Source organism: Melanerpes formicivorus, unplaced genomic scaffold, assembly GCF_026170545.1.
Source record: "Melanerpes formicivorus ecotype bairdi unplaced genomic scaffold, bMelFor1.0.p_v2 SCAF_83, whole genome shotgun sequence".
NCBI classification, from domain to species: domain Eukaryota; kingdom Metazoa; phylum Chordata; class Aves; order Piciformes; family Picidae; genus Melanerpes; species Melanerpes formicivorus.
The window spans coordinates 1,463,213-1,491,059 of record NW_027142435.1 but is presented as its reverse complement, the minus strand read 5'-3'; the positions used below and the strand labels follow the sequence as shown (position 1 = coordinate 1,491,059).

At 62.8% G+C, this 27,847-nt stretch overlaps 1 protein-coding gene across 5 annotated transcripts; it reads right to left on the bottom strand.

Annotated features, from left to right (window-relative positions):
• Positions 1-749: 749 nt before the first annotated feature.
• On the bottom strand, positions 750-27,353 carry CTXN1 (cortexin 1). 5 transcript variants are annotated; one of them, XM_068165018.1, is made up of 4 exons: positions 27,151-27,353; positions 5,775-6,022; positions 3,233-3,342; positions 750-2,304 (listed from the first exon to the last, which is right to left on the bottom strand). In XM_068165018.1, the coding sequence occupies exon 4, from the start codon at positions 2,188-2,190 to the stop codon at positions 1,936-1,938; it is 255 nt and encodes an 84-aa protein (XP_068021119.1). In that variant the 5' UTR covers positions 2,191-2,304; positions 3,233-3,342; positions 5,775-6,022; positions 27,151-27,353; the 3' UTR covers positions 750-1,935. The 5 variants fall into 5 exon arrangements, with proteins under 5 accessions (XP_068021119.1, XP_068021118.1, XP_068021117.1 ...); XM_068165017.1 differs by lacking the exon at positions 27,151-27,353 and adding an exon at positions 10,539-10,691; XM_068165016.1 differs by lacking the exon at positions 5,775-6,022.
• Between the last annotated feature and the right edge of the window lie 494 nt (positions 27,354-27,847).

Below are 27,847 nucleotides of genomic sequence, written 5' to 3'. Positions count from 1 at the left end.
AAACCAGGGCCCCAGGAGCCATCTCCAGAGGTTTCCTGAACTCCTCCAGGGCTGGGGACTCCACCACCTCCCTGGGCAGTCTGTGCCAGGAGAGGGAATTGTTCCTCACCTCCTTCCACAGCTCCTCCTGCCACAGACCTCCCAGCAGCCTCCCTCAGCTCCTGCTGCTCTCTGCCTTGGTCCTGGAGGAGCCAGCCCCTGCCCCAAGTGCCATGGCCACAGGGCTCTGGAGCACCTCCAGGGCTGGGGACTCCACCACCTCCACCCTGCTCCCATCTGGTTCTTAGCAAGTTCCTCCTGGGCTCCTGTCGTGGATGCAGAGCCACAGGAGGGCAGGCAGGGCCACAGCATCCCTGGCCGGCAGGATGGAGCCCATCAGCACCTTGCTGCCTGCTGGGAGAGCAGCAGGGGAACTCCCACGGGCTGCAGCCTGGGCAAAGGAGAGAAACCTGAGCTCAGGCAGCTGGAACCTGGCCCCCAGACAGCTTGCTGGGCTGGGCAGGAGGTGAGTGGCTTGGGGTGACCTATGTCCAGCAGTGTGCCGCCAGAGGAGGTCACAAGCGTGGTGCCCACGTCCTGCTCTGCAGCAGCCAACAGTGACCCTGCCTCTTCCTCCAGGTATGGACCCCCAGGATTCAGGGAGGTGGTGAAAGCCCCTAATGGCTCAGACAGAGATGGGGCAGCCCCAGCATGGACTGAGGAGCAGCTGGACCTGCTGGGAGGCATCAAGGAGCAGAGGAGCAGCTGGGTGGGGTTAGCACAGTGCAGCTTTATTTCCACGGTGGGGGAAGAGGTCCTCCCCCATGGGCTCCAATCCCTTAGCACAGAGCTTTTCAGTGGCCCCCAGCCATGCCCCACCATGGCTCTTGCTAGCCCCAGGGCTAGCTGCAGCAGCCCTACCCAACAGGCATGGTCCCCACAGAGGGGCAGGAGGACAGCTTTGTGCTCCCCTCCATTATTCACTAAGCCCTTCTGCGACCCTGCAGGAGGCCAGGGAAGGGCTGACCACTCCCAGCAACCCCCCCGGACATGGGTTGGCCACCCAGATCCTGCTGGAATCCCAGAATGGGATACTGGTGGGAGGCTGCCAGGCTCGGGCTGGCTGAGGAACATCTCCCACGTGTCGTGGTGGACCCTGGCTCCCTCCAGGGCCACCCAGGCAGGTCTGCAGGCAGCCTTCTGCCTGCACCTTGCTCAGACCATTTCCAGCAGCTGGGCAGGGACAGGTCACCACGGGGTGAAGCAAAGAGCAGGCTGCAGGGCTGGGTGCCAAAAGGGGGCTGCAAACGGGGGGATAGGGGGTGTGGGGGGGCGTCTCCATCTCCCCCTCACTTGGGCCTGCCACACAGAGAAGAACAAAGCCAGCACTTGGGTCTGGTGCCTACAAACCCCCTGACAGACACAGCTCAGCTACAGGACACACACACACAGGCACTGGACCACGGGCAGCACTCCCTGGAGGATGCAGATGGGGGTGAGGTGGGGGGAAGGAGGAGGTGGGGATCAAAGCTCTGGCCTGGCACCAGGCAAAGCCACCCACGGCAGCAGGAGCCCCACAGGCTGTGGCTGAGGGCAGGTCCAGCCATGCCCTGCCCCATCCCCTCCTGCCCCTCGCTGCAGGAGGTGGCACCGCCCCGGGGGCGCGGTGGGCAGCGGGGACCACGCCAGGTCAAGTCACCCCCACCCCAGAACATCTCTCCAAGAGCCCCACAGACTGCCAAGAGAACAGAAAAGTGCTTAGAAAAGAGAGAAACCCCTAGAAAACCCCAACCCCGGGGAAGAACCTGACCTCACCTCCCGGCCCAGAGCATCCCTGCTGGGCTGGGGCAACACCACGGAGGAAAGGGGGGGGGGGGGGAGGGGACGGAGGGGGCCGGGGCTGGGGCCGGCTGGGGTGGGAGGCACGGAGAGCCCCTCCCAGGCTCGCCCCGGGGTCTACACCAAGGCGTAGTCGAACTGGCCCCGCTCCAGGCCCTCCTTGTGGTCAGTCCAGGAGGAGGCAGGCATGCGGCTGTAGGGGTCCAGCAGGATGCGGAAGCAGCGAACCATCAGCATCACCAAGAAGACCAGGAGGAAGATGACGAAGGCAAAGACGGTCTTCTGCTCAGCATCCATGCCTGCAGAGCTGGCTGGGTGCTCCACCAAGGAGGGGGAGAGGAGTTCATACTCCATGGTCGATGCATCATTCATGGCAGAGGCGAGGAGCAGGGCGCCGCCCGCTGTGCCCCCCCGCACCCGCGGCGCCGCTCACTCCATGGCCGCCTGCAGCGCCTCGGGATCCACTGCCGGCCGGGGGGAGAGCGCCTGGGGAGGGGGAATGAAAGCAGAGGGGGTGAGGGAGGCTGGGGCTGCACCAGCTCTGCGAACTGTGGAGGTAAAGAGGTGTAGGACTGGGGCTGGACTTGAAGATCTCCTAGGAGAATTGTCAGGGCTGGAAGGGACCTCAGGGATCAGCCAGCTCCAACCCCCCTGCCATGGGCAGGGACACCTCACACCAGAGCAGGTTGCTCACAGCCACCTCCAGTCTGGCCTTCAAAACCTCCAGGGCTGAGGCTTCCACCACCTCCCTGGGCAACCTGTGCCAGGCTCTCACCACCCTCATGTCTAATCTAAATCTCCCCTCCTCCAGCTTGGATCCATCCCCCCAAGTCCTATCACTCCCTGACACCCTCAAAAGTCCCTCCCCAGCTTTCTTGAAGCCCCCTTCAGATGCTGGAAGGCCACCAGAAGGTCTCCTTGGATCCTTCTCCAGACTGCACAGCCCCAACTCTCTCAATCTGTCTCCATAGCAGAGGTGCTTCCAACCCCCAACATCCTCTGAATGGTTTGGGTTGGAAAACTCTGCCAAGGCTGGGGCTAAACCATGGCCCTCAGCACCACAGCTCTGCAGCTTTGAAACCCCTCCAGGGATGGGGATTCAGCCACCCCCCTGGGCAGCCCAGGGCACTGGTACAGACACTGGCTCTCCACTCACAACTCCCCAGCCCTGCCCTGGAGAGGTGCCCACCTCTCAAGGCCAATGCTGCAGGACCCCTTTGGAGCAGGAGAATTCACCCTGGAAAGGATGCCAGCTGTGGAGTCAGAGTGGGCTGCTCAAGGCTTTATCTAGTCTGGTTTTGAAGGTCTCCCAGGGTGGACACAGGAGTTTGCCCACTCCTGTTGAGGGCCACATGCCCAGCTGCTGCCTTTCCCTTGGCACAAGGACTGCACCAAGGAGAAGGAGGGCACCTACCTCACTGCAGCTGCAGGGGGACACCAGCATCACTACTCCAGCAGAAGGAGGAGAAGGCTGTGTCCAGCCACATCACTGAGCAAAGATCTCCAGGGTCCAGCTTGCTTGGGCTAGGGATGCACAGGAGAAGGACAAAGAGAATGAAAGGGTTAAGAGGACCACAGGCACTTAGGAGTCGTCACAAAACCCCACCAGGCACAGCTGAGCCTCAGCAACAGCCCCTTGAAGGCTGGAGGTGTGGGGCAGAGTGGCTGGAGAGCTGCTGGGGGGGGAATCACTCTGGAGAGCTGCTGGGGGGGGGAATCACTCTGGAGAGCTGCTGGGGGGGGAATCACTCTGGAGAGCTGCTGGGGGGGGAATCACTCTGGAGAGCTGCTGGGGGGGGAATCACTCTGGAGAGCTGCTGGGGGGGGAAATCACTCTGGAGAGCTGCTGGGGGGAATCACTCTGGAGAGCTGCTGGGGGGAATCACTCTGGAGAGCTGCTGGGGGGGGAATCACTCTGGAGAGCTGCTGGGGGAGGAACACTCTGGAGAGCTGCTGGGGAATTCTGAGCAGAGAGAGGGAAAAGAACCAACCACCAACCAACCCCCCCCAGCAAACCCCCAGCCCAGTGAGAAGACAGCTCCAGGAAGGCAGCTGTTATTTAAGGAACCATTGATGGAGTTTTATTAAGATTCATGTTCCCTTAGTAACTCAAAAGAAGAGGGGAAAAAAAGAAAAGAAGAGGGGAAAAAAACTTTAAAAAAATAATTTAAAAAGAGGAAAAAAAAAAAACCAGGGGAAACAAAAAGGGAAAAAAAACACGGGGGGGGGAGGGGGAACACAAGGGAAAAACCAGGAAAAAAGGGGGGAAAGAAGGGGGAAAAAACAGGAAAAAAGGGGGGGAAAAACAGGAGGAAAAAAGGGAAAAGATCACAGGGGGGAAAAGAAAGTTAAAAACCACAGAGAAAAAAAAAGGGGGGGGGAAGGGGGAAGGGGGAAAGGGGAAAGGGGGAAAATGGGGGGAAAGAGGGGGAAAGAGGGGAAAAAAACACAGGGGAAAGAAGGGCAAAACCAGGGGGGAAAGAGGGGCAAAGAGCAGGGGGGGGAAAGAGGGGGAAGAGCAGGGGGGAAAAGAGGGGGAAAAAGCAGGGGGGGAAAGAGGGGGAAAAGAGTGGGGGGAAAGAGGGGGAAAAAGCAGGGGGGAAAAGAGGGGCAAGAACGAGGGGGGGAAAGAGGGAGAAAAGCAGGGGGGGAAAGAGGGGGAAAAGCAGGGGGGAAAGAGGGGGGAAAGCAGGGGGGGAAAGAGGGGGGGAAAGCAGGGGGGGAAAGAGGGGGGAAAGCAGGGGGGGAAAGAGGGGGAAAAGCGGGGGGAAAGAGGGGGGAAAGCAGGGGGGGAAAGAGGGGGAAAAGCAGGGGGGGAAAGAGGGGGAAAAGCAGGGGGGGAAAGAGGGGTAAGAATCAGGGGGGGGAAAAGAGGGGCAAGAACCAGGGGGGAAAGGGGAGGGAGGAAAAAAACACAGGGGAAAAAAAACCAGGGGGCAAAAAAGGGGAAAAAAAAAAGGGGGAGGGGGGAAACAAAACAAGGGGAAAAATGGATAAAAACCACAGGGGGAAAAAAAAGGAAACCCACCCCCCACCCTCCCCCATTAGATAAAAAAATTCATTTAAAAAAGAGAAGGAAAGAAAACCATTTTTAAAGGGGAAAAAAAAATAAAGACATTAAAAAACGAACCGGGGGGGGGGGGGGGGGGAAGGAAGAGGGGAAAAAGCAACCGAAAAAGGGGAGGAAAAAAAAACCCAGGTGGAACAATGCGAGGCGATTGTTTAACGTGGAGAAAAGTCCTGGAGGAAGAGGCTGAGTGCCCAGGGCCGAGGCAAGGCCACGCCGAGATGATTCCTGCCCGGCTCCCAGACACCAATCAAAGGCTAATTGGGGAGCGGCAGCCCCTGATGAGTTGTTTACCGGAGCGGCAGCCCCGCGGGGCTGTTCAGCGCCACGGGATGCCATCTGCTGAGGGGGGGGAGCTCAGCCCTGCCCACTGCAGACACCTCCGAGCAGAGCAGCTGAGTGGGTACCGAAGGGGCTCCGGGTGGGGATGGAGCTGCACAGCACCACGGCATGACTCAGCCTGCTGGCTGGATGGCACCCAGATCCTGCCAGCATCCCTGCGCTCCAGGACTCGCAGGCTTCGCAGCGGGAGGCAGCACCTAGGGATGGCGGGGGGGGGGGGAAGAAGAGGCTGGAGGAGAGAAAACCCCAGGGGGAGCTTCCTGCCGGGCATGGAGGGGGCAGTAAGGACCACAGAATCATCTGGGCTGGAAAAGAGCATCCAGGCCAGCCAGACTCTAACTCTACCAAGGTCCCTCAGCTCCACAGCTCTGTGGCTTCTGCACACCTCCAGGGGTAGGGATTCAGCCACCTCCCTGTGCCAGGCTGTGAGAACCCTTCCAGTGAAGGAGTTTCTTCTCATGTCCAACCTAAACCTCCCCTGGGGCAGCCTGAGGCCATTTCCTTTCATCCTGTCCCTTGTTCCCTAGGAGAAGAGACCAATCCCCACCTGGCTCCAACCTCCTGCCAGGGAGCTGCAGAAGAAGGTCTCCCTCAGCCTCCTTTTCTCCAGGCTGAGCACCCCCAGAGCTCCCTCAAGCTGCTCCTCCCCAGCCTCCTGCCAGGGAGCTGTAGAAGAAGGTCTCTCTCCCTCAGCCTCCTTCTCTCCAGGCTGAACAACCCCAGGTCTCTCAGCTGCTCCTCATAAGAAAGCTGAGGACAGAGGTTTGAGCAGGGTCAAGGGGTGGTGGTTTGAAACTAAAAGAGAGAGGAAGAAGGGAGAAATATTTGACACAGAGTGGTGAGAGCCTGCCCCAGGCTGCCCAGAGAGGCTGGGAGCTGCCCCATCCCTGGCACCATCCCAGCTCAGCTTGTTTGGGGCTCTGAGCAACCTGCTGCGGTTAGAGAGGTCCCTGCTGGCTGCAGGGGGGCTGGACTGGGTGACCTTTAAAGGTCCCTTCCCACCCAAACCAGTCTGAGATTCCAGGAGGTGTCCAAAGCAGAGTCAGAGCCTAATTAGGAAAAGCCAAGGGAGAAATCTTCTGTGCCAGGCAGGAAGCAGTTTCTGGGTGCTAACATTTTGGGTGTTGCTGACTTCCAATTTACAGTGGAGGAACCTTGCTCAAAGGCAAATCTGTTCCTCCTTCAAGCAGCTTACTCCCACCACCAGACACCAGCTGAAGCTGCTGAAGTCATGCTTTGCTCCCCAGGCAACAGGCACCAACTGCAACCCAGGAGGCTGCATCTGAGCAGGAGGAGAAACTTCTTTGCTGTGAGGCTGCTGGAGGCCTGCAGCAGGCTGCCCAGAGAGGCTGGGGAGTCTCCTCTGCAGAGCTCCCAACGCCCCCTGGGCACTGTGCTCCTGGGCAAGCTGCTGTGGGAGCCCTGCTGGAGCAGGGGGGTTGGGCTGGGTGAGCTCCAGAGGTCCCTTCCCACCCCTCCATGCTGGGGTTTGGGCACTGTTAGTGCAGCATCCATGCTCCTTGGAGGGGCTGGGGAGCAGTGAAGCCTAACTCTGGATCCAGGCAGCTTCCCAAGTTAGGTCTCAGGGTGCTGGGAGAGGCTACAGCAGCTCTGCACCACCCTGGCACTGGAAGGAGTTCCAAAAGCCCAACAGGATTTGCACAATGAAGCAGAACTGCACCGGGAAAGGGCTTGAGCTGCTCCAGGGATGGAGGCTGGAAGATGCCAGGACATGGAGCAGGGTTTAGCTGCACCCTGCCAGAGCTGCAGCCCAGGGAGTTGCTCTGTTTGCACACTGTGAAACCTCCCCAAGTGAGGACTTTTTGCCACCCCAAAATAGACACTGGGATCATTTATGTAAGAGGCAGGAAGGAGACTAATGGCTTGAAAAAAAAGAAAGGTAGAAAGTGGAGCTGCTTGGGGTGGAGGAGAGCAGGGAGGGGGCCCCAGGCTTGAAGTCCAAAAGGCATTTAGCAGAAGAAGATGAGTGCAGGGAGAGCAAGAACAGGACTGGAGTCATCAGGGTGGTGCTAAACCAACCTGGCTCTGAGAAGCACAAACCTGCTGCTCCTCCCCAGGCAAACCTGGCTGAGGCACCCAGGAGTGAAACCCAAGAGATGGATGCAGCCAGGGTCCTGGCAGTGCCTGGCAGAGGATGGTTCTGTGGCCAGACCCAGCAGGATTAGGGAAGCTGCACAGGATAAGGACTAACAAAAGGCTGAGAGCTGCTCTGGGGGCTCTGGGTGGGGGTCTCCAGGGCCCTGGCTCTGCCTGCTCCCCTTGGTTCACTGCATGGCTGCCCTTGGTGCCCAACAGCCTGTTGCAAGCAGGCAGCAAATGTGATCTCCAGGGAGATGAGGAAGCAGAGAGCCCTGGCTGGGCTCTGCAGGCAAGCAAGCTGCTGCCTGAGCAGGAGGATTTCTGGCACCTAAGCTCCTAAGATGGGAAAAGGTTTTACCAGGGCTGCTGTGCTCCCTCTGTCACTCCCAAAGTGTCTGTCTGTCTGTCTGAGGCGGGTCAGCTCAGCCCTGCTGGGAGGGAGGCAGCTGGAAGCCTTTCTGGGAAGAGCAGCCTCGTGCCTGGTGGTCACAGGAGGAGCTCAGGGAGCAGCTGGAGCCTGTGCAGGGTTTTCATTGCCTTTTTCAGGCAGAGCTGCTGCTGGGTGCCATGGAGGGAGCCTGCTGGGTCACTGGGTGGCTGCCAGCTGGAGGCTCTGCCAGGGCAAGTTGGACTTCCAGCAGCAGGCAGGGCCCTGGAGCAGGTTGCTGGGTGCTGTCCTCAGAGGGGTTTCTGCCCCACGGGAAGGAAGGTGCTGAAGCTCTCAGCTTCACCAGCAGCTGCTGAGGACTCAGGGCTGTGTCCTCCAGCTGGGTTATGGGATGCAGCCTGTGAGCAAACAGGGCTAGCACCGTCCAGCTCTGCTTCTGCCTTCCCTTCCCTCGCTTCTCGAAGCCTCTCTGCTGCTTTCTCCCTGGAAACCTGCTCCTGGCTTTGCCAGCAGCCACTGGTGTGAGGTTCACCCTGAGGCCACCTCCCCATCCTTCCCCAGCAGCCAGCCAGGCCCAGCAGGATCACAGCTGACCCTCAGAGCAGGAACCCATTCTGCTGGGAGAGCAGCAGGTGCCACCTCTCCTCCTCAGCTGCCTCCTTACTCTGAGCCTCAACCCCAGCACCCTCCACTGAATGCCCCCAGTAGGGAGAGACCCTCCTGGCCCCTCCAAGCTGGGTACAGACGATGCTGTGCCCCAGGAGGGTGCTGAGACTCCCCCCCTGCACCTTCAGCTATGGCTTGAGCCATCTACAGGGTGGCTGTCCAGCAACCACCAGGCAGCTGCCCAGGAACAGGCAGTGCCAGACTCTGCCAAGGCACCACCACCCACCCCTGGGCTCCCTAAGCCTTGTTAGCTACAGCAGGATCCTGAGAGCTCCTTCACGAACCCTCTGAGGGCTCAGCATGTGGGTGGGCAACGTCCAGGAGCCATCCAGCCACAGGGCTGGGCCAGGTGCCAGGGGGAGCAGGAGGGGTGCCCCAGGCTCCAGGAGGGGTGCCCCAGGCTTCAGGAGGGGTGCCCCAGGCTTCAGGAGGGGTGCCCCAGGCTCTGGGAAGGGTGCCCCAGGCTTCAGGAGGGCTGCCCCAGGCTTCAGGAGGGCTGCCCCAGGCTCCAGGAGGGCTGCCCCAGGCTCTGGGAAGGGTGCCCCAAGCTCCAGGAGGGCTGCCCCAGGCTTCAGGAGGGGTACCCCAGGCTCCATTTGCCAACACTTCAGCCAAGGGTGAAGGCTTAGCCCAGCCCCAGCCAGGCTCACCCCCAAATCTCCTGGGGGGGCTCTGCAGCACACCCTCCCTGTGCCTCCCTTCCACTGCCCCCCCAGCATACCAGGAGCTGCCACCACTGCCCCCCAGCACACAGGGAGCTGCCACCACTGCCACCACTGCCCCCCAGCACACAGGGAGCTGCCACCACTGCCCCCCAGCACACAGGGAGCTGCCACCACTGCCCCCCAGCACACAGAGAGCTGCCATCACTGCCCCCCAGCACACAGGGAGCTGCCACCACTGCCCCCCAGCACACAGAGAGCTGCCACCACTGCCCCCCCAGCACACAGGGAGCTGCCACCACTGCCACCACTGCCCCCCAGCACACGGGGAGCTGCCACCACTGCCCCCCAGCACTCAGGGAGCTGCCACCACTGCCCCCCAGCACACCAGGAGCTGCCACCACTGCCCCCCAGCACACAGGGAGCTGCCACCACTGCCCCCCCAGCACACAGGGAGCTGCCACCACTGCCACCACTGTCCCCCAGCACACGGGGAGCTGCCACCACTGCCACCACTGTCCCCCAGCACACAGGGAGCTGCCACCACTGCCACCACTGCCCCCCAGCACTCAGGGAGCTGCCACCACTGCCCCCCAGCACACCAGAAGCTGCCACCACTGCCCCCCAGCACACGGGGAGCTGCCACCACTGCCACCACTGCCCCCCAGCACACCAGGAGCTGCCACCACTGCCCCCCAGCACACAGGGAGCTGCCACCACTGTCCCCCAGCACACGGGGAGCTGCCACCACTGCCACCACTGCCCCCCAGCACACGGGGAGCTGCCACCACTGCCCCCCAGCACACGGGGAGCTGCCACCACTGCCCCCCAGCACACAGGGAGCTGCCACCACTGCCCCCCCAGCACACAGGGAGCTGCCACCACTGCCCTCCAGGACACAGGGAGCTGCCACCACTGCCCCCCCAGCACACAGGGAGCTGCCACCACTGCCCCCCCCAGCACACAGGGAGCTGCCACCACTGCCACCACTGCCCCCCCAGCACACGGGGAGCTGCCACCACTGCCACCACTGCCCCCCCAGCACACAGGGAGCTGCCACCACTGCCCCCCAGCACATGGGGAGCTGCCACCACTGCCCCCCAGCACACAGGGAGCTGCCACCACTGCCCCCCAGCACTCAGGGAGCTGCCACCACTGCCCCCCAGCACTCAGGGAGCTGCCACCACTGCCCCCCAGCACACAGGGAGCTGCCACCACTGCCCCCCCAGCACTCGGGGAGCTGCCACCACTGCCCAGCCCAGCCACGGATGAAGATAACCTCCCAAGCAAGGCTGCTCCCACCCATCCCACCCCCCCCTGCCCTCTTCCACCCCCAAACCACCTGCAGCAGATCTGCAGGACCCCAGCAGCAATCAGCCCCAGCCGCAGCTCCTGAGCCCACCGCCACGAGGGGTCCCCGAAAGCCGACGGCAGAGGCTCCCTGCGCTGCCCACGGCGTGGGCACTGGAGCGGGGCTGGGGCACGGAGAGGGTACCTGAGCGGCCGGGGCTCCTGGCTCCATCAGCTGGCATCCCGAGGGGAAGGGGAAGGGGAAGGGGAAGGAGCAGCCGCGGCGCTCCCGGAGCGCTCCGGGGGGAGGCTGCCGGGGGGGAGGCTGCCGAGGGGAGGCTGCCGGGGGGAGGCTGCCGGGGGGGAGGCTGCCGGGGGGGAGGCTGCCGGGGGGAGGCTGCCGGGGGGGAGGCTGCCGGGGGGAGGCTGCCAGGGGGAGGCTGCCGGGGAGGAGGCTGCCGGGGGGAGGCTGCCGGGGGGGAGGCTGCCGGGGGGAGGCTGCCGGGGGGAGGCTGCCGCTCGGCGCTCCGGCGCCCGCGGGTTCCTATGGCGATGCAGGAGCGATTAGAATAAAAGGTGGAGCCCAGCAACTGGAGACAAGAGAAGTTTCGTGAGCCGCCTGCCTGCGAGAGCCAGACCGTGGGAGAGAGCAAGGCTGGGGGCTGAGCCTGCTCCCCCCCCCGCGATGGCTCCTGGAGCCTTGCGCTGCCCCACAAGAGCCTCTCCAAGCCCCCGGGGCGGCTCCTGGGGGGCTGCTGGCCCCTCCAAACCGTCAGCACTGTCGGTGGTGTGTCCGGAGGGTGAAGAGTCTGGAGGAGAGGGCTGGGGAGGAGCAGCCTGGAGGGGAGGAGGCTGAGGGAGAGCTCCTTGCCCTCTGCAGCTCCCCGGGAGGAGGCTGCAGCCGGGGGGGGTTGCTTTCTTCTCAGGTGATATAAGAAGAGGAAATGGCCTGAGACTGGGCCCGGGGTCCCAGCCAGAAGGATTTGGCCCTTCCCAGCCACTTCAGGAAGGTCACCAGGCCAAGCCCTGGGAGCAGGCTGCCACTTTGAGCAGTTTCTTCTCTAAGCCACCACTGCTGGGGCATGTGTGGCACCTGAGGAAGAGCAGAGCATGGCACCTGCCAATCCCCATGCAGGAGGGACCAGGAGGGAGCTCAGAGCCTGCTGTCCAGGAGACCCAGGAGGATAGAGGCAGGGAGAGTGGAGGAGCTGGGGGTGTTCAGCATGGAGAAGGCTCCAGGGGGACCTCAGAGCTGCTGCCAGGGCCTGAAGGGATCCTGCAGGAAGGCTGCAGAGAGACTTCTCCTGAGGGTGTCTGGAGCCAGGCCAAGGGGGAATGGTTTGGAGCTGAGGCAGAGCAGGGTTAGAGTGGAGCTGAGGAAGAAGTTCCTCAATGTGAGGCTGCTGAGAGCCTGGCACAGGCTGCCCAGGGAGGCTGTGGCTGCCTCCTGCCTGGGGGTGTTGAAGGCCAGGCTGGATGAGGCTTTGAGCAGCTGAGAGCTGTGCCTGCCCATGGCAGAGGTTGGAGCAGATGAGCTCTGAGCTCCTTTCCCACCTGAGCCACTGTAGGTTTGAGTTAAACCAGGGGGACAGCCACTGCTGCCTGCTCTGGAGCAAAGTGAACTCATCCCTCCTCATCCAGGTGCTGAGGATGGGACAGAGAAGGCTCCAAGGGGCTGCTGGAGTCAGCTAGAGAGGTGGCTGAGATGCCAAGGCTGTGGGGGGCTGCTGGGAGCTGCTGCTGCCCCTCCCCACCCTGCTTCCTCGCCAGGATTTCAGCAGAACAAAAGCAAAGCAGAATTCATCCTGCCCCAGTTAATCACCAAGCAATCAAAGCCACCTCCTCCAGGTGGAGCAGAGCCAGAGGATGGTGATCCCCAGCACCCCCAGCTCAGTGCAGCATGAGCCCTTCCCACAGGCAGCTGATTTGGTGTCAGTGCCTGGGAATAGCTTCTGCCAATTGAGAAAAGCTGCCTGAGCCTGGGGGAAGCTCAGGGGGGAGGTCCCTGGGGCCCATGGAAGCCTTTGGCACCCAGAAACCTTGATCCTGCCCCTGCTTCAGGGAGTGGATTTGCTGCCCCAGCAGGGCACCAGCAGGGCTTGAGGTGAGGCTGAGCTGGAGGCAGCAGGGAGCTTAGAGAATTGTCAGGGTTGGAAGGGACCCCAAGGACCATCCAGCTCCAACCCCCCCTGGCAGCTTGCTCTGAGAGGACTGAGCCAAGGTTCAGCCTTCCTGGGATGCCCTGGCTGGAGGAGAGCTGCAGGTCACCCAGGCCAGCCACAGCCTCTCCTTGTGCACAGCTCAGACCTTGGCCCTCAGCTCCTCAGCCAAACAGCTCTGAAACCCCTCCAGGGATGGGACCCCCCCACTGCCTGGGCAGCCTTCACCCTTCTGGGGAGGACATTTTCCCTAATCTCCAACCTAAACCTCCCCTGGGGCAGCCTGAGATCATTGCCCCTCCTGTCCCTTGGGGGCAGAGCCCAACCCCAGCTGGCTGCAGCCTCCTCTCAGGGAGCTGCAGAGAGCAGAGAGCTCTCCCTCAGCCTCCTCCTCTCCAGGCTGAACATCCCCAGAGCTCCCTCAGCTGCTCCTCCCCAGCCCTGCTCTCCAGACCCTTCCCCAGCTCCATTACCCTTCTCTGGACCCACTCCAGCCCCTCAGTGTCCTTCTTGGAGCTAGAGTTCCAAGCACCCTAGAAAGGAGGGGAGCAGAGCTCCTCTGTTCACCTCTGGGATGCCACACAGCTCAGAGCAGGATCTCAGCACTGGAGCTTGTTGCCTTTTATATATATATATGTCTTTAGTGCTGACAAAGTGATTTGGTCAGCTGCTGCAGTGGCTGCACTGGGAGAGCCCTGTGACATGCTAGGACTCCTCGTGGCTTTGAGGGCAGCCCTGATGGCAAGCACTCCCTGGGATGCTTCACTTCAAGGCAAAACACATTGGCCAGGGCTCCCTCTCCATGCAGGATGTGCTGAGCAGAGGTTGGAAGTTGGCTGCCCCAAGGCAATTAATGAAAATTAACTTCTGGCTTCCTGGGAGGCTGCACTGCTGCTGCTGCTGCAGAGAAGGGAGAACACTGCTGCTGGGGGAACTGGGGCCCTTGGATCTGGGCAAGAGGAGGCTGAGGGAAGAGCTTCTGGCTCTCTACAGCTCACAGGGGTTGGAAGGGACCTCTGAAGATCACTGAGTCCAACCCTGCTGCCTGACCTTAGAGGTCTCTTCCTCCCAGAGCAGGTTGCACAGGATGGCATCCAGGCAGGCTTGGAATGGCTCCAGAGATGGAGACTCCACTCCCTGAGAGGAGGCTGCAGCCAGGTTGGGGTTGGTCTCTTCTCCCCAGAATCAGGGGATAGGAGGAGAAGAAATGGCCTCAAATTGTGCCAGGGGAGGGCCAGGTTGGACAGGAGGAACAATTCCCTTGCTGCCAGAGTGGTCAGGGCTTGGCACAGCCTGCCCAGGGAGGTGGTGGAGTCCCCAGCCCTGGAGGTGGCCAAGAAACCTGCGGCCAAGGCAGCTGGGGCCGTGGCTTGGGGGGGTTGAGCTGCTGGCTGGGCTGGGTGATCTTGGAGGGCTTCTCCAGCTGAGACAGCCCTCAGGTTCTGTAAGTCAGGCAAGCCTCTGGCCTCTCCCTGCTCTGCAGGCACCGTGCTGAGCTGCTGCAGCCTGCCAAGGAGCAAGGAGCCAGGTTGGAAGCACAGATCCCTCTCCTCATCCCCTGCGACTGGCAGGGCTGGTGGCACACTCCCAGCTCCTTTCCTGGAAAGAGCCAAGGGCTGCCCTGAGCCTCCCTCCTGAAGCCTGGGTGGCAGTGAGGGGAGAGCTGTCCTGTTGGTGGCTCCTCAGGAGCAGCTGGCTCCTCCAGAGGGGAGCTGGAGCTGCAGAGAGCAATGAGCTCTCCCTCAGCCTCCTCTCCTCCAGGCTGGACACCTCCAGCTCCCTCAGCTGCTCCTCCCCAGCCCTGGACCCTGGCTCCATCCTCTCACCCTTTAGCTATTGATGTCCTCTATCCTCCTTCCTTCTGCTGGTCACCAACCTTCTCCTTCCCAGCTCTCTTGTCCCCTCCACATGCAGCTGCCCAGACTTCTGCTCACCAGGGACCCTTCCTGCCTGGCTGACACAGGCTGAGCCCCAGCAGCTGCCCGCAGGCAGGCTGGGGCAGGGGGTTGGAGGCTTGGGGCACAGGGACCTGGCCTGCCTCACCCTAATTAGAGTGAGTCATTAAGTGGAATGTCCCCACCCTGACTCCAGCCTGTGCTGGTGGAACAGCTCTATCACAGCTGCCTTGTCAGGGGACAAGAAGGATCTTTCTGCTGGGATTACAGAGCCCTGGAATCATCTCTTGCCTTTGACAAGATCAATTAATTACTTCAGAGTCGTTTGCAGTAATAAATTAACTTCTCTGCTTTCCTCCCTGCTAAGCTGGAGCAGAGCTGCTGAGCCAGGAGTGGTGGCTGGGCAGGGGCACAGGGACCAGCCTGAGACCCCTCCATGGCCAGGCCATGGAGCAGATGGAAGCTGAACTTGGATCCCTGGAGGTCTCTGCTGAGGTTCCTCAGCTCAGCCTGCTGAAAGCCAAAAGAGATTCCTGGGTTGGGTTGGGAAGGGACCTTCAAGATCAGGGAGTCCAACCTCACCCCAGCACTGCCAGGGTACCACCAGCCCATGGCCCTCAGCACCACATCTCCAGGGCTCTGAAACCCCTCCTGGCATGGAGACTCCCTGGGCAGCCTGGGCCAGGCCTGGACAACCCTCAAAGGGAAGAAATTGTTCCTCATGGCCAACCTGAACCTCTCCTGGGGCAGCCTGAGGCTGTTTCCTCTTGTCCTGGCCCTGGGGAGCAGAGCCCAACCCCAGCTGGCTGCAGCCTCCTCTCAGGGAGCTGCAGAGGGCAATGAGCTCTCCCTCAGCCTCCTCTCCTCCAGGCTCAACACCCCCAGCTCCCTCAGCTGCTCCTCCCCAGGCACAGAGCTGTGGTGCTGAGGGCCATGGTTCAGCCCCAGCCTTGGTTAGAGCTAGAGATGGTTTGGACTGGATGAGCTTCAAGGACTTTTCCAGCTGTGACCATTCAGAGTCCAGAGGATCCTACCAAAGGCAGCCAGCTCCAGCATCCATCTCTGCTGAGCCCAGAGGAGTAGGGGGTGAGAACCTGGCCAAGTGTTCAGCCCAGGGCTGGAGCTGTCACCTCCAGCAAGGAGAGATGGAAACACCTCCTGAGGGACCAGAAGCAGCTCTGCCTCCCACCCTCTGCTGGCTGAGAGCTCCTCAGGGGGACCTTGCTGCCTCCAACCTCCAGGGCCCTCAGCAGGGCTGCAGAAAGCAACTCCAGCAGTGCCTTGGCTGCAAGGGAAGGCTCCCAGTGACCATCTGCTCTGCAGAGCAGCAGCCCTTCACCAGCTCATTAGCAGCTCCCCAGGAGGAGCAGCAACCTTTCTGCAGATGCCAAGCTCCTGTTTGCTGTGGCCAAGGGGGAGGAGCAGGGAGGGTCACCCAGCCCCAGGCCAGAGGAGTTCTTAGCCTTGGCTGGGTGCTCTTGGCCTCATTAAGCTGGGTGGTGAACCCAAGCTGCAGTCCCAGCTTCTGGAGGTCAGGGCTCAGCCAAGCTGGCTCCTCAGGGCCTTCTGGGAGAGTCTTGCAAGCTGCTGGGGCTGCTGGCTCAGCTCTGGCAGCTCTGCTCCCCTGTCCTCTCCTGGCTGTATCCTGCTGCAAGCAGAGCTCAGCAGCTTCCTCCAGGCACAGCAGAGTCACTTCCACCCCCCTGCAGACCTCAGGACCTCTCCTAAGGTCACACTGCCAGGGAGGAGCTTGTGGACACAGCTCTTGGTCCCTGAGCTGCCCATGCTGCCTCCCCTCTCCCATCAGCCTGACCCTGACCTTGGGGTTCCCCCAGCCCAGGGCTCCAGGCCCCTTCTCAGCCCTGCTTGAAGGAGAAGTTCAACCACATCAGTGCAGAAACCCAGAGCCACCTCTGGCAGGGATCAACCCATGCATGGTGCCTCTTGGAGCCTGCTGAGCTTCCTCCTGACCCTTCAGCAGTGCACTTCCAGCTTAGATTGGGAAAGATTCCTTTGCTGCCAGGGTGGTCAGGGACTGCCCCAGGGAGGTGGTGGAGTCCCCAGCCCTGGAGGTGCTCAGGAAACCTGTGGCCATGGCACCTGGGGCCGTGGTGGTGGGCTGCTGGTTGGACTGGGTGGTCTCTGGGGGCTTTTCCAGCCCAAGCAATGCTCTGATTCCACCATTCCATGCCTGCACTCCCAGCTGCTCTCAGCCTGGCAGCTCCTGCAGCATCCTGGCTGGCGCTGGTGGCCGGCGCAGGTTGCTATGGTACCCAGGAGCTACCTGAACTGCACTGCCACCAGCAGCCAGGTTAGGAGGCAGCTTTCCTCACCACCCTGCCTGAGCTGGAGGTCTCCACCCTCTGACCGTGGCCTGGCACAGCTCCTGGGCACGGCTGAGGCTCCTCAGCCCCTGCCCCTTGCCTCTGCACAGCCTTGCCCGCCGGCAGAGCTCGGCGTGGGATCGCTGCCACCTCCCTTGCTGGGGGGGGAGGGAGGTTTAATTTCCCCCTCAAATCACTGATTCATTTCTCAGCCTTAATTGCATCATAACCCAGTTTTGTCTGGGAAGCTATTCCAGGAGCAAGAGGGTGCCTAATATAAAGCTCCTGGAGGGGCTGCACCTGCCTGCATCTCCCAGCGGTTCAGGCACGGAGGCAGCGAGGGCTGAGCCCAGCAGGATGTGTCCAAGAGGGCTTTGATCTACACAGGGAGGTGCTCAGGGGATCAGAGGAGCATGGACAATCCTGGAATGGGTTGGGTTGGAAGGGACCCTAAAGACCACCCAGCTGCAGCCCCCTGCCATGGGCAGGGACACCTCCCCCCAGCCCAGCCTGGCCTTGAACAGCTCCAGGCAGGAGGCAGCCAGAGCCTCCCTGGGCAGCCTGTGCCAGAGCCTCCCTGGGCAGCCTGTGCCAGAGCCTCCCTGGGCAGCCTCAGCCTCCCTGGGCAGCCTGTGCCAGAGCCTCCCCAGCCTCCCTGCAAGGAATTGCTTCCTCCTCTCCAGCCTCACTCTCCCAGCCCAGAGCCTTTGCACTCCTCCAGGAGAGGAGTCAGAGCTGAGACTCAGTGGTTGGACTTGAAGGTCTTCTCCAACCTGTGTGCTCCTGTGCCCAGGGACAGGCTGGGGGACAAAGGGAAGGGAAGGGAAGCTGCTGCTGCCTTACTTTGCTTCAGGGTCCCTAGAGCTCACCAGGGAGCTGAAGCTGCCTGGCAGGGGAGCTGCTGGAGCCGCAGGCACAGCGGTCCTGGGCTGCTTGGGTTTCAGGGGCAGGGCTCCTGCCTTCACCTCAGCTGCTCTGGGAAGCTGAGCTGCAGCCAAGGGGACAGCAAGAGGATGCCAAGACAGAAAGAGAGACAGGCAGGCAGTGGGCCAGTGGGAACAGCTTGGTGGAGCTGAGCATCAGTCTGAGCTCTACCAGGCCTGAATCAGCAGGGCTGGATCAGCTCTGCTGTGGCTGCCTTGGAGGAGCAGTGCTGAAAGGGGGCTCAGTAATGGCTGTGTTGAGTCAGGGCAGATGACTCCAGGCAGCTGATTGCTCTCCTCCATGCTCTGGAGAACAGCAAATACAGAATCATCAGAGCCCAGCGTGCTGAGGGTGGGAAGGGACCTCTGGGGATCACCCACTCCAAGCCCCTGCCCCAGCAGGGCTCCCCCAGCAGCCTGCCCAGGGGCACAGTGCCCAGGGGGGTTGGAAGCTCTGCACACAAGGAGACTCCACAACCTCTCTGGGCAGCCTCCCATCATTGCTGTGGCCTCCTCTGGCCCCACTCCAGCAGGTCCCTGTCTGTGCTGAGGACTCCAGAGCTGCCCCAGCACTGCAGGGAGGTCTCAGCAGAGCACAGCAGAGGGGCAGAATCCCCTCCCTGCCTCTGCTGCCAGGCATCAGCCCAGGGCAGGGCTGGCTCTGGGCTGGCAGCACTCAATGCCAACTCATCTCCAGCTTCTCACCTCCCCAGCAGCCCTAAGTCCTTCTGATCCCCAGGGCTGCTCTCCAGCCCTTCATCCCCATCCTGTGTGGATAGCCCAACCCAAGTGCAGGACCTTGCACTTGGCCTCACTGAACCTCCTGGGCACCTCCAGTGGGCCCAGAGAGCTGCACACACCAGCACAGCACACACCAGCACAGCTCCCACCTGCACAGCTCCCTCCTGCACAGCTCCCTCCTGCACAGCTCCACAGCTCCCACCTGCACAGCTCCCTCCTGCACAGCTCCCTCCTGCACAGCTCCACAGCTCCCACCTGCACAGCTCCACAGCTCCCTCCTGCACAGCTCCCACCTGCACAGCTGCACAGCTCCCAGCTGCACAGCTCCCTCCTGCACAGCTCCACAGCTCCCTCCTGCACAGCTCCACAGCTCCCTCCTGCACAGCTCCCTCCTGCACTGTCATCATGGGGACACCAACCATGAGCAGGGCTGCACTGGGGTCCTCTCTGGTGTCTGCAGCTCTTCTCCCAGGTGGTTAGCAGCATCCCAAACTGCCTGGCCCATTGGGTGAGGCTCCCCTGTGCAGGCTCCATCTGCACAGCAGAGAGGCTTGGAGAGCAGCCAGGGTGCAGAGAGTGAGCAGCAGATAGAATCTCAGCAGAGCAGGGACCAGGGGACACAATTAGGCTGAGTATCTCCATAATTAAAGCACCCTAATGAGCATGCTGGCAGGGAAGGCCTCTGCCACTACACTGCAGGTGATGCAGTGTCCTCTGCTCAGGACCCAGGCCTGGCACAAGGAGAGCCCAAAATCCACTCCAGGAGCTCCCAGGAGCTCTCCAGAGGGGTGCCCAGCTTGGGGCTTGCCCTCAGCTCCAGAGCATGGATTCTCAGGGCAGGGATCAGTCCCTCAGGCTGCAACCACAAGCAGCCTCCAGCAGCAGGGATTTAGGAGGAAGAGGAAGAGATGGCTTCATCCCAAGGGTGCCCCTTGGACAGAGGGGCAAGAGGGATTCATGCCCAGGGCAACAGGAAGAGGTCAGCTCCTACCACACCACCACTGAAGCTGTTCCCACAGAGGTCCCTCTCTGAGCAGGGCAGGAGGGGAGGTGGAACCAGACCCAGAGAGCTTAGGGGACAAGAAGCTCCAGAGGCAGGAGCAGAGGGGCTGGAGCTGGATGATCTTTAATGTCCCTCCCAGGCCAAACCACTGCATGAGGGTGAGCTGGGTGAACAATGCCCTGGGGGCTGCTGCACTCAGAGGGCCACTGCTGGCTGCTCACAGATCCCACAGGGAGCAGAGGGAGCCTCCAAACCTCAGGGAGCTGGAGGGAAGAGCTCACAGAGAGCTCAGCAGGGAAAGTCCTGCAGCTGAGCCAGATGGGTGCTGTACAGCAGGGCTCTGAAGGGCTGCAGAGCAGACCTGCAGCAGGGGACACAGAGGTCCTGGTGGACACTTGGGCCAGAAGTCAGCTGTGAGCCCTTGGGGGGATGAAGGTCAGCTGCAGTGTGCTGGAGGGGAGCTGCCAGCTGAAGCCATCAACCAAAACCCAGCTGAGGAGAAGAGCTCCACTGGAGAGTGAAATGAGGGAGCAGCAGAGAGGGCAGAGGGTGCCAGAGCCTCAGGACTCCTGCCCAGGAACCTGCACAGCCAGGGAGAGCCTCCAGAGATGCCTTAGCCCGGGGTGGGGAGCAGCAGCAGCCACCCTGCAGTGTCCCTGCCCATGGCAGGGGCCTGGGACTGGATGATCTTGAAGGTCCCTTCCAGCCCAACCCATTCCCTGGATCAATGACTCTCCCAGCTCCACCTGCCCAGCCCTGGGGGAGCTCCAAGGCTGCTCCAGACAGAGCCTGGATCTGTTGGCCTGCAGCTGGAGGGGACTCTGCCAGCAGCCCCTCGCCCCCCACCCACGGCTCCTCCTACCTAACCCAAATCTCATTAGCTCCCAATTAAGCTTCTCCCTCCTGCTGCTGGCCCAGCACCGGCAGAGAACAATTGATCCCTCTCTAACAGCTTTATGTGTTGCAAAGCCTTCCCTGCCCTGCTCTGCTAATCAAATCCAACCCTCCTGCTCCTCCTTAACCCTCTCCAGCCCTGCTGCCTCCCCCAGCAGGGTGGGAGCAGCGCTGGGAGCTCAGAGGGACCAGCAGGAGGCTGCACCACCGACAAGGGACCAGGAGAAACTCTTCCAAGGCTCCCTGCTCCCTCCTGCCTCCATGGCCTCCCAGCCTGAGAGCACCTTGCTCAGGTCTGGTGGGACCTGGGACAGCCCAAGAGGAGGATCACAGAAAGGTTGGGTTGGGAAGGGACCTCAGAGAGCTTCTGGGTTGGGTGGGAAGGGACTTGCAAAGCTCCTCTGGCCCAACCCCCGCTGCCATCGGGGGGACACAGTCCAGGAGGGACAGCCCTGGCAGGTGAATGACATTGCAGGGCCAAGCAGAAGACCTGAGGCAACCAACGGCAGCAATCCCAGAGCAGAGCTCCTCCTCCTCCCCGGCAGCAGCAGCAGTGTCAAAGCATCTCCCATCGGCTGAGATGAGCTGATAAAAATGCAGATCGATTGCAGGGCCAGGGCCCTCCAGCTCCTGGAAATCGATGCTGTTCCCATGCCTGGAGCAGGCTGCTCCTGACTCCAAGTGCTGTTATCTCCCAGCAGCAGCGAGAGACAGCGCTGCAGGAGCCCAGCCCAGCCGGCTCTGCCTCCCCCGGGGCAGCTGCTGATCCAACCTCGCTTCTGCCTCCAGCTCCCAGCACCTGAAGCTCTCCTCCAGCCCAGCCAGCAGCGAGGCAGCCCTGCAGCACAGGAACTGTGTGGGTCAAGGTGGCTGCCCTGAGGTGCTTGAGCTTCCTGAGCCTAACCAGACCCAGAGGCTGCTCTGGGGACGTGCTGGGAGGTGGACACAGATGAGAGCCAGCAGGGGAAACCACCTGCCAGGCAGCCACAGCATTGTCCTGGCTCACAGGGGGGGCTTGGGCAGGTCCCCCTGACCCAGCAGCCTCTCCCCACCCCAGGCTGCAGCCACAGCCTCTCCAGGGCCAGAAACTCCTCCAGGCTGTGGCAGCATGGCCGAGGTGCAGCTGTGCTGGGAGAGGACAGCCTCCTGCCTTGGCTGATGGCTTTGTGGTGCTCATGGCAGCCCAGGGCCTTGCTGCTGTAAACCTCTGAGATCCTCCAGCCCAACCCCAACCCAACCCCAGCCTGGCCACCAAGCCATGGCCCCAAGTGCCATTCCTGCACACCTTCAGGGATGGAGGCTCCACCACCTCCCTGGGCAGTCTGCTCCAGTCCCTGACCACTCTTGCAGCAGAGAAATTGGTCCTCAGGTCCAACCCAGCCCTGCCCTGGCCAGTTCCTCTCCTTCTCTCACCTGATCTCACCTAGGGAGCAGAGCCCAACCCCCCCTGGCTCCAGCCCCCTCTCAGGGAGCAGCAGAGAGCAGTGAGGTCTCCCTCAGCCTCCTCTCCTGCAGGCTGAGCAATGCCTCAGCTGCTCCTCCCCAGCCCCTTGCCCAGCAGACACTCCTGCACCACCACCTTGGGCTGCAGCTACTTGGGTGCCCCCCAAGCCAGGCTGTGGCCCAGTGCCAGCCAGCCAGGCTCAGAGGGCGGTGCTGGACCTGCCCCTTGTGCCAGGACACTCTGTGCCAGCTCGCTGCCAAGTGCCTGTCACTGCTGCTTGATTTGCTCTCTCCCTGGGTGGCAGCCCCAGGAGCATTCCTGGAAGCAGGTTGGCACAGCAGGGAGGGTGGCTGGCCCCAGGCCCCAGACACTGCTCTTACTGGAACAGAGAATCACGACCTGGAGGTGGGCAGCACCCCAAGCCCTGGCACCTCAGAGGGAGGAGCAGACTGCCCTTGGCTGGTGGGGACGAGGTTCTGTCCCCTGTGGTCACCTCAGCTCTGCTCTCTGGGTCCTCCCACACAGCTCCTGAGTCTCCAGCACCGCTGGCACCAACCCCATGGAGCTGGCAGGGAGCTGGCTGCCGGTGCAGCCCTGCCCGAGGCAGCAGCTCTCAGCCACCCCCCGGGGGGGTACTGCGGGAGCCAAACCCCCTCCCAAGCCTTGGTCGTGTGCCATGCACTCCTGACCTGCAATGAGGAGCTCAGGAGGGGCCTTTAAAGCTCCTCCAACCCCTTCTGGATTCCAGTGGGGGAGGGAAAGCCAAAAGGCTGCTCCAGGAAGAGGCCAGGGAGGAGGGAGGGAGAGGAGAGAGGGAGAAGATCACCAAGCCCTTGGAAGAGAGCAGGAGCTGGCCAGCATCACCCTCCCAGGCCTCAATCCCCTCGTTAGCACACAATTAAACTCCCAAAGCTGCAATGCAGCCTGGCTGCACCACGGAGGGTCCCCGGAGCTCCTCTCTGCACTGCCTGAGCCCTCCCGAGCTGAGGAGCACTCCCCCTGCCCCGCGGCCACCGATGCCCTCCCTGCGGTGCTGCCAGGGCCTGGCGGTGCCCCACCAGGTGGGCACAGCTCACAAGCCCTGTCTGCAGCCCTGGGCCAGCTGGCCAGGGGCTACTGCTGCCAGGTGTCAGCCAAGGAACAGAATGGCCCTGAGGATGAGGCCCCCAGGGGCCGTGCTGGCACTGCCTCAGCAACCTATTCCTGCCCCGGGGGGAGACACTGCTGCAGGGACTTGGCCCTGGGAGGGGGCTGCTGACCACCAGCCCCCAGGCTCTGCTGACCACCAGCCCCCAGGCTCTGCAGTCCCTCCTGGGAGCTCCACACTCTCAGCCCAGTTTGCTCCTCCCCAAGCAGAGCTCTGTCTGGAGGCTGCTCCTGAAGATGAGATCAGCACAGCCCACGCCCAGGATGAGCACCAGAGGAGAGCTGGCACCTCCAGCACCTCCAGCCTGGAGGCCAGATGGGGAGATCCAGGTCCTGTTGCTTGTGTCCTCCTCCCTTGCAAGGCTGGCACTGAGGTGTGCAGGCACCCGTGGCAGATGCCAGCCTGGCAGTGCGTGGGCAGCACCTCCCAGCCCCCCACGGGCAGGGCAGGCTCTGACCAGCACAGCCTGGCCCAGGCTGCCCAGGGGGGTGGCTGAATCCCCAGCCCTGGAGGGGTCTCAGAGCCCCAGAGCTGTGCTGCTGAGGGCCATGGCTCAGCCCCAGCCTGGGCAGACTCAGAGACTGGTTGGGCTGGAGGCTCTGGAAGGTCTTCTCCGACCCCAAACCCTTCCAGGTGAAGCTGCAGGCAGCTGCCTGCACCCTCAGCACTGCAGGCCAGCACCACCCAGCACCCCAAGCATCTCCCTTCTGCCAGGGATCCTGCAGGTGAGCTGTGACCCCTCTGGGAGGTGGGAGCAGAGCAGAGCTTGGTTTGCTTCTGCTCCACAGCCTGCTGCTGAGAGGAGTTTGGGGTTACAGGGCACAAACCAGGCTGGAAGAGGAGCTCCACAAGGGAGGTCCTGCCTGGTTTGGAGCTCTCAGGAGCTGTCCAGGGGCTCAAGTGTCCACTCTCCTGTGGGGCACATTGAGCTCAGCTCAAAGTCCTTCTGCTCTGAACCTCTGAGTAATCCAAGCAGCAAAATCTGCTTCCAAATAGAGTGCAGAAGTCCTCCCCAGAGGAGGTTCTGCCTCGGTGTCTGCTTTGGAGAGACCCAGGAGCACCAAGCCCTGCCAGGACAGCAGGAGAGGAGCAGGCAAGGGTTTGAGAAGCCATCAACATCCATGGCTGCATCTGTCCTGATGGATCCTGGCAGCTTCCCAGCCTCCAGACCACCACTCAGCCAGCTCCCAGCATCCTTCCTCCTCCCTACACCACAGAAACTTCCCAGCTGCAGAATGGTCTCACAAATCCCTCACCCAGGATGTCCAAGGTGTGCCCAGAGGTCTTCTGGACAGAGCTGGGGGAAGGCAGATCCAGCCCAGGGTAGAGCTGTCAGGGAGCCAGCATCACCTGCTGCTGGAATGGTTCCATCCAGCCCCCCATGCCCAGGGGCCCCAAAGGTCCCTGCAGCACTGCTGGGAGCTGGCAGAAACCTCTGGCCTGGCCTGCCAGGAGGGCTGAGGAAAGGTTCTCCCACCAAGGGCAGCCCTGGGCCCACAAAGGGCTTTGAGAGCTACAGAACACTGCAGGGAGCAGAGCCAGGGTGGGGACTTCAGGGGTGCTGAGCCCTGGAGGGTTGGCTACTCCAGACCCCACTGTGGGTCCTTCCCACAGCTCCTCCCTATGGAATCATGGAATGGTTTGGGTTGGAGAAGCTCTCTGAGCTCCTCCTGCAGTCCAAGCAGCAGCCCAGCACCTCCCTGCCCTCCAAACCAGGGCCCCAGGAGCCATCTCCAGAGGCTTCCTGAACCCCTCCAGGGCTGGGGACTCCACCACCTCCCTGGGCAGCCTGTGCCTGGAGAGGGAATTGTTCCTCACCTCCTTCCACAGCTCCTCCTGTCACAGACCTCCCAGCAGCCTCCCTCAGCTCCTGCTGCTCTCTGCCTTGGTCCTGGAGGAGCCAGCCCCTGCCTCCCTCCCTCCCCCCATCTGGCAGCTTCTTCTCTTCCCTTGATGCCTTCAGCCCTTGCAGCCCTGCCCGGGGAGCTGGGGGGGAGCTGCCTAATGGCCATGCAGTTCCCCTTTGGAGTATCAGGTTCAGAGCCATCAGCAGTTTGGCTTTGGAGAGGATGTTCTGCAGCCCAGCAGTGCTCTCCTCCCAGGAGCAGCTGCTCAGAGAGCAGCATCAGAGGTTTGCTGGCAGCAGGAGGCAGCTCCGAGCCAGGGGCCAGAGGATGCCACCAGCTCCTGTCAGCCACGGAGGAGCCACAGGGCTGAGGGAACAGACTGCTGCCACAGCCCTCTGCCTCTCCTGCACTCACAGCCCCCAGCCTGGAGGGGCTGGAAGGGACGTCTGGAGCTCACCCAGCCCAAGCCCTGCTCCATCAGGGCTCCCCCAGCAGCCTGCCCAGCAGCACAGTGCCCAGGGGGTGCTGGGAGCTCTGCACACCAGGAGACTCCACAACCTCTCTGGGCAGCCTGCTCCAGGCCTGCAGCAGCCTCACAGCAAAGGAGTTTCTCCTCCTGCTCAGGTGGAGCCTCCTGGGCTCCAGTTTGTGCCTGCAGGCTGGGGCTGTGCAGCAAGGCACAAAGAGTTTGCACCCAGCCAGGACCTTCCCTATCCCCCTCCCGGGCACCAACCTGGCTGAGACCACCAGAACCAGCCCTGGGCTGTCCCTGGTGGCCACTCTGCCACCTCCCAGTCCCGACCTGGGGGTCCAGCACCCTCCTCAGCAGGGAGGGAACACCAGCAGAAGGATTTCTTCACCTTCCAGGGGCCTGGGGGCTGTCTGGGTGCGCTTGTGGCAGGGGGGAGAGGGGCACAGAAGGATGGAGAAGTCCTCGAGGGGCTTTGATTTGGGGTGAGAAGAGCTGCTGGAGGGACTGCTGAGATGCTGATTGCATCCTCCTCCTCCTCAGGGGTGTGCAGAGTCCCCCAGGCTCATGACAAAGGAGCTGTGCTGGTTGGGTGCAGCCCCAGGCTGGGTGACCAACAGGTTCCTGAGCAGGGTGCAGTGGCTCTGCCCAGCTCCACATCCATGCCCCAGGCTGGCAGGAGCTGAGCTGCTGGGAGGCCTCCAGAGCTCTGCTGGGAGCCAGCTGAGCTCAGCCCAGCTCAGGGTGACCAGGGGCACTTGTGGGGCTGGGTGGCACCGGAGCTCTGCCTCCCCAGCAGCCCCCCAGGGCTCTGGGTGGTTCTCCCCCGGCAGCCACAAACCTGCTGCATGTTCTGTCCCTGCTCCTGGGTGGATCTATGGCAGCCAACAGGAGCTGGGAGGAAGCAGAACCTCTCTGGGAATGACAGGATGGGGGGGAGTGAAGCTCCTAAACCCATCATCATCATCATCCTCATCCTCCTCTCTCCACCCCACCCCCAGCTCCTGCTGCCAGCAGCTCTTTTCCTCACGGTTAGGAGGAGGCTCTGCACCAAAGCTGCCTCCAGCCAGCCCTTCCCTGCCGGTGCTCCATGCCCACAGCCTGGGGCAGGGCTGCCCAGCGCTCGCAGCCCTGCGTGGAGCACCCCCGCGGCCCCCACCCCTCCCGCGGGCGGCGGTGCTGGGCTCGGGGGGGGGCCGGTTCCGATTCCCCCAGCTCCTCGGGGGGCTGCTGTGCCTCATTGCTTTCTCCCAAGGCTCCGAGCAGCGTCGTCCCCCCCCTCCCTCCCCGCCCCAGCAGACCTGCAGCTCCAGGGGGGAGGAATCGCCTCCATTGCAGCCGAAAGTTTCTGCCATCCAGACGCAAGGAAGGGGCTGAGGGGTGGGCGCCTAGCGAGCATTCCCCCCCGGCCCCCCTCCCACCTCCTGCCCAGGGTCGTTCCCAGGCATCGCTGCCAGCCAGGACTCCTCTCCCAGCAGCAGGTTTGCAGCAGCTGCAGAAATTTCCTGGATTCCACCGAATCTGCCCCAAAACGCCCAGGCTGCTTCCCTCCCCTCCCCGCTCCGGCCGGCAGCCGCCGAGCTTCCTGCCCAAAGCCGCCCCCCGCCCTCTCCTCTTTCTCTCCTTCTCCCGGGGGGGGGCAGTCCGCACCCCCTCGACTCTCACAACCCCTCCCCAGGGACCCCCAAGCCGCCCCTGGGTGCCCCCCTCCCGCCCCGGCCTTGCTGCGGGGGGGACACCGAGACGAGGAGCAGCGAGCAGCTCCCTTCCCTCCCCCCTCAACACACAAACACCCCCCCCCCCCCCCCCCCCCGCCCAGGAGCCCCCCCCCCGCCCCTGCAGCCCCCTCCCCGCCCCGGGGGCTCCGCTCAGCCTCCGCCCCGCTGATGCTGCCATCAAACTTTCCCGGTTGCCTCCGGTTCCCGGTTCCCCCCCACCCCACCCCCGCCCTCCCCTCCCTCCCCGTCTCACCTCCTCTCCGGGTGGGCAGGATGGGGCCGTGCCCACCCCGCAGCTCCCCGAGCCCATCCGAAGCGGCCCCCCCGGCCGCCCCGCTCCCGGTCCCCCGCTCCTCACCGGCGCATCCTCCGCCCGCACGGGGACGGGAAGGGAAGGAAGGGAAGGAAGGCAGCGGAGCCGCCGCCGGTGTTGCGGGGCTGGGTTTGAATTCGCCCAACCCGCCCTGATTGGGCTGAGGAAGGGGGGGAGGGGGGTGGGAAAGGCTGGGGTGGGGCCCGGGGTGGGGTGGGGGGGTTGGGGATGCGGGGTGGGGATGCGGGGAGGGGAGGGGTGTGGGGGGTGTGGTGCCTGGGGGGGGCCGCAAGGCTGGGAGGAGGCAGGAGGGGGGGGGGGGGATGTGGGGATGGATAAGGGCGGGGCGGGGGGGGATAAGGTGGGGATGCAGGGGAGGGGTCGGGGGTGGGATAACGCAGGGATGCAGGAAGGGGGGGGAGGGGGGCGCGGGGGCATGTGGCAGCCGGGAGATGCAAGGGAGGGGCTGGGGGTGTGGGGGGGTGCAGGGGGATGAGGGGGGAGGGGATGTGGTACCCAAAGGGTGCAGGGAGTGCAGGAGGATGTTGTGCCCCGGGGGTGCAGGGGGAAGTGGGGACGGGGGCAGGGGGATGTGGTACCCCCAGGGGATGCAGGGGGCTGTGACAGCCTGGAGGGG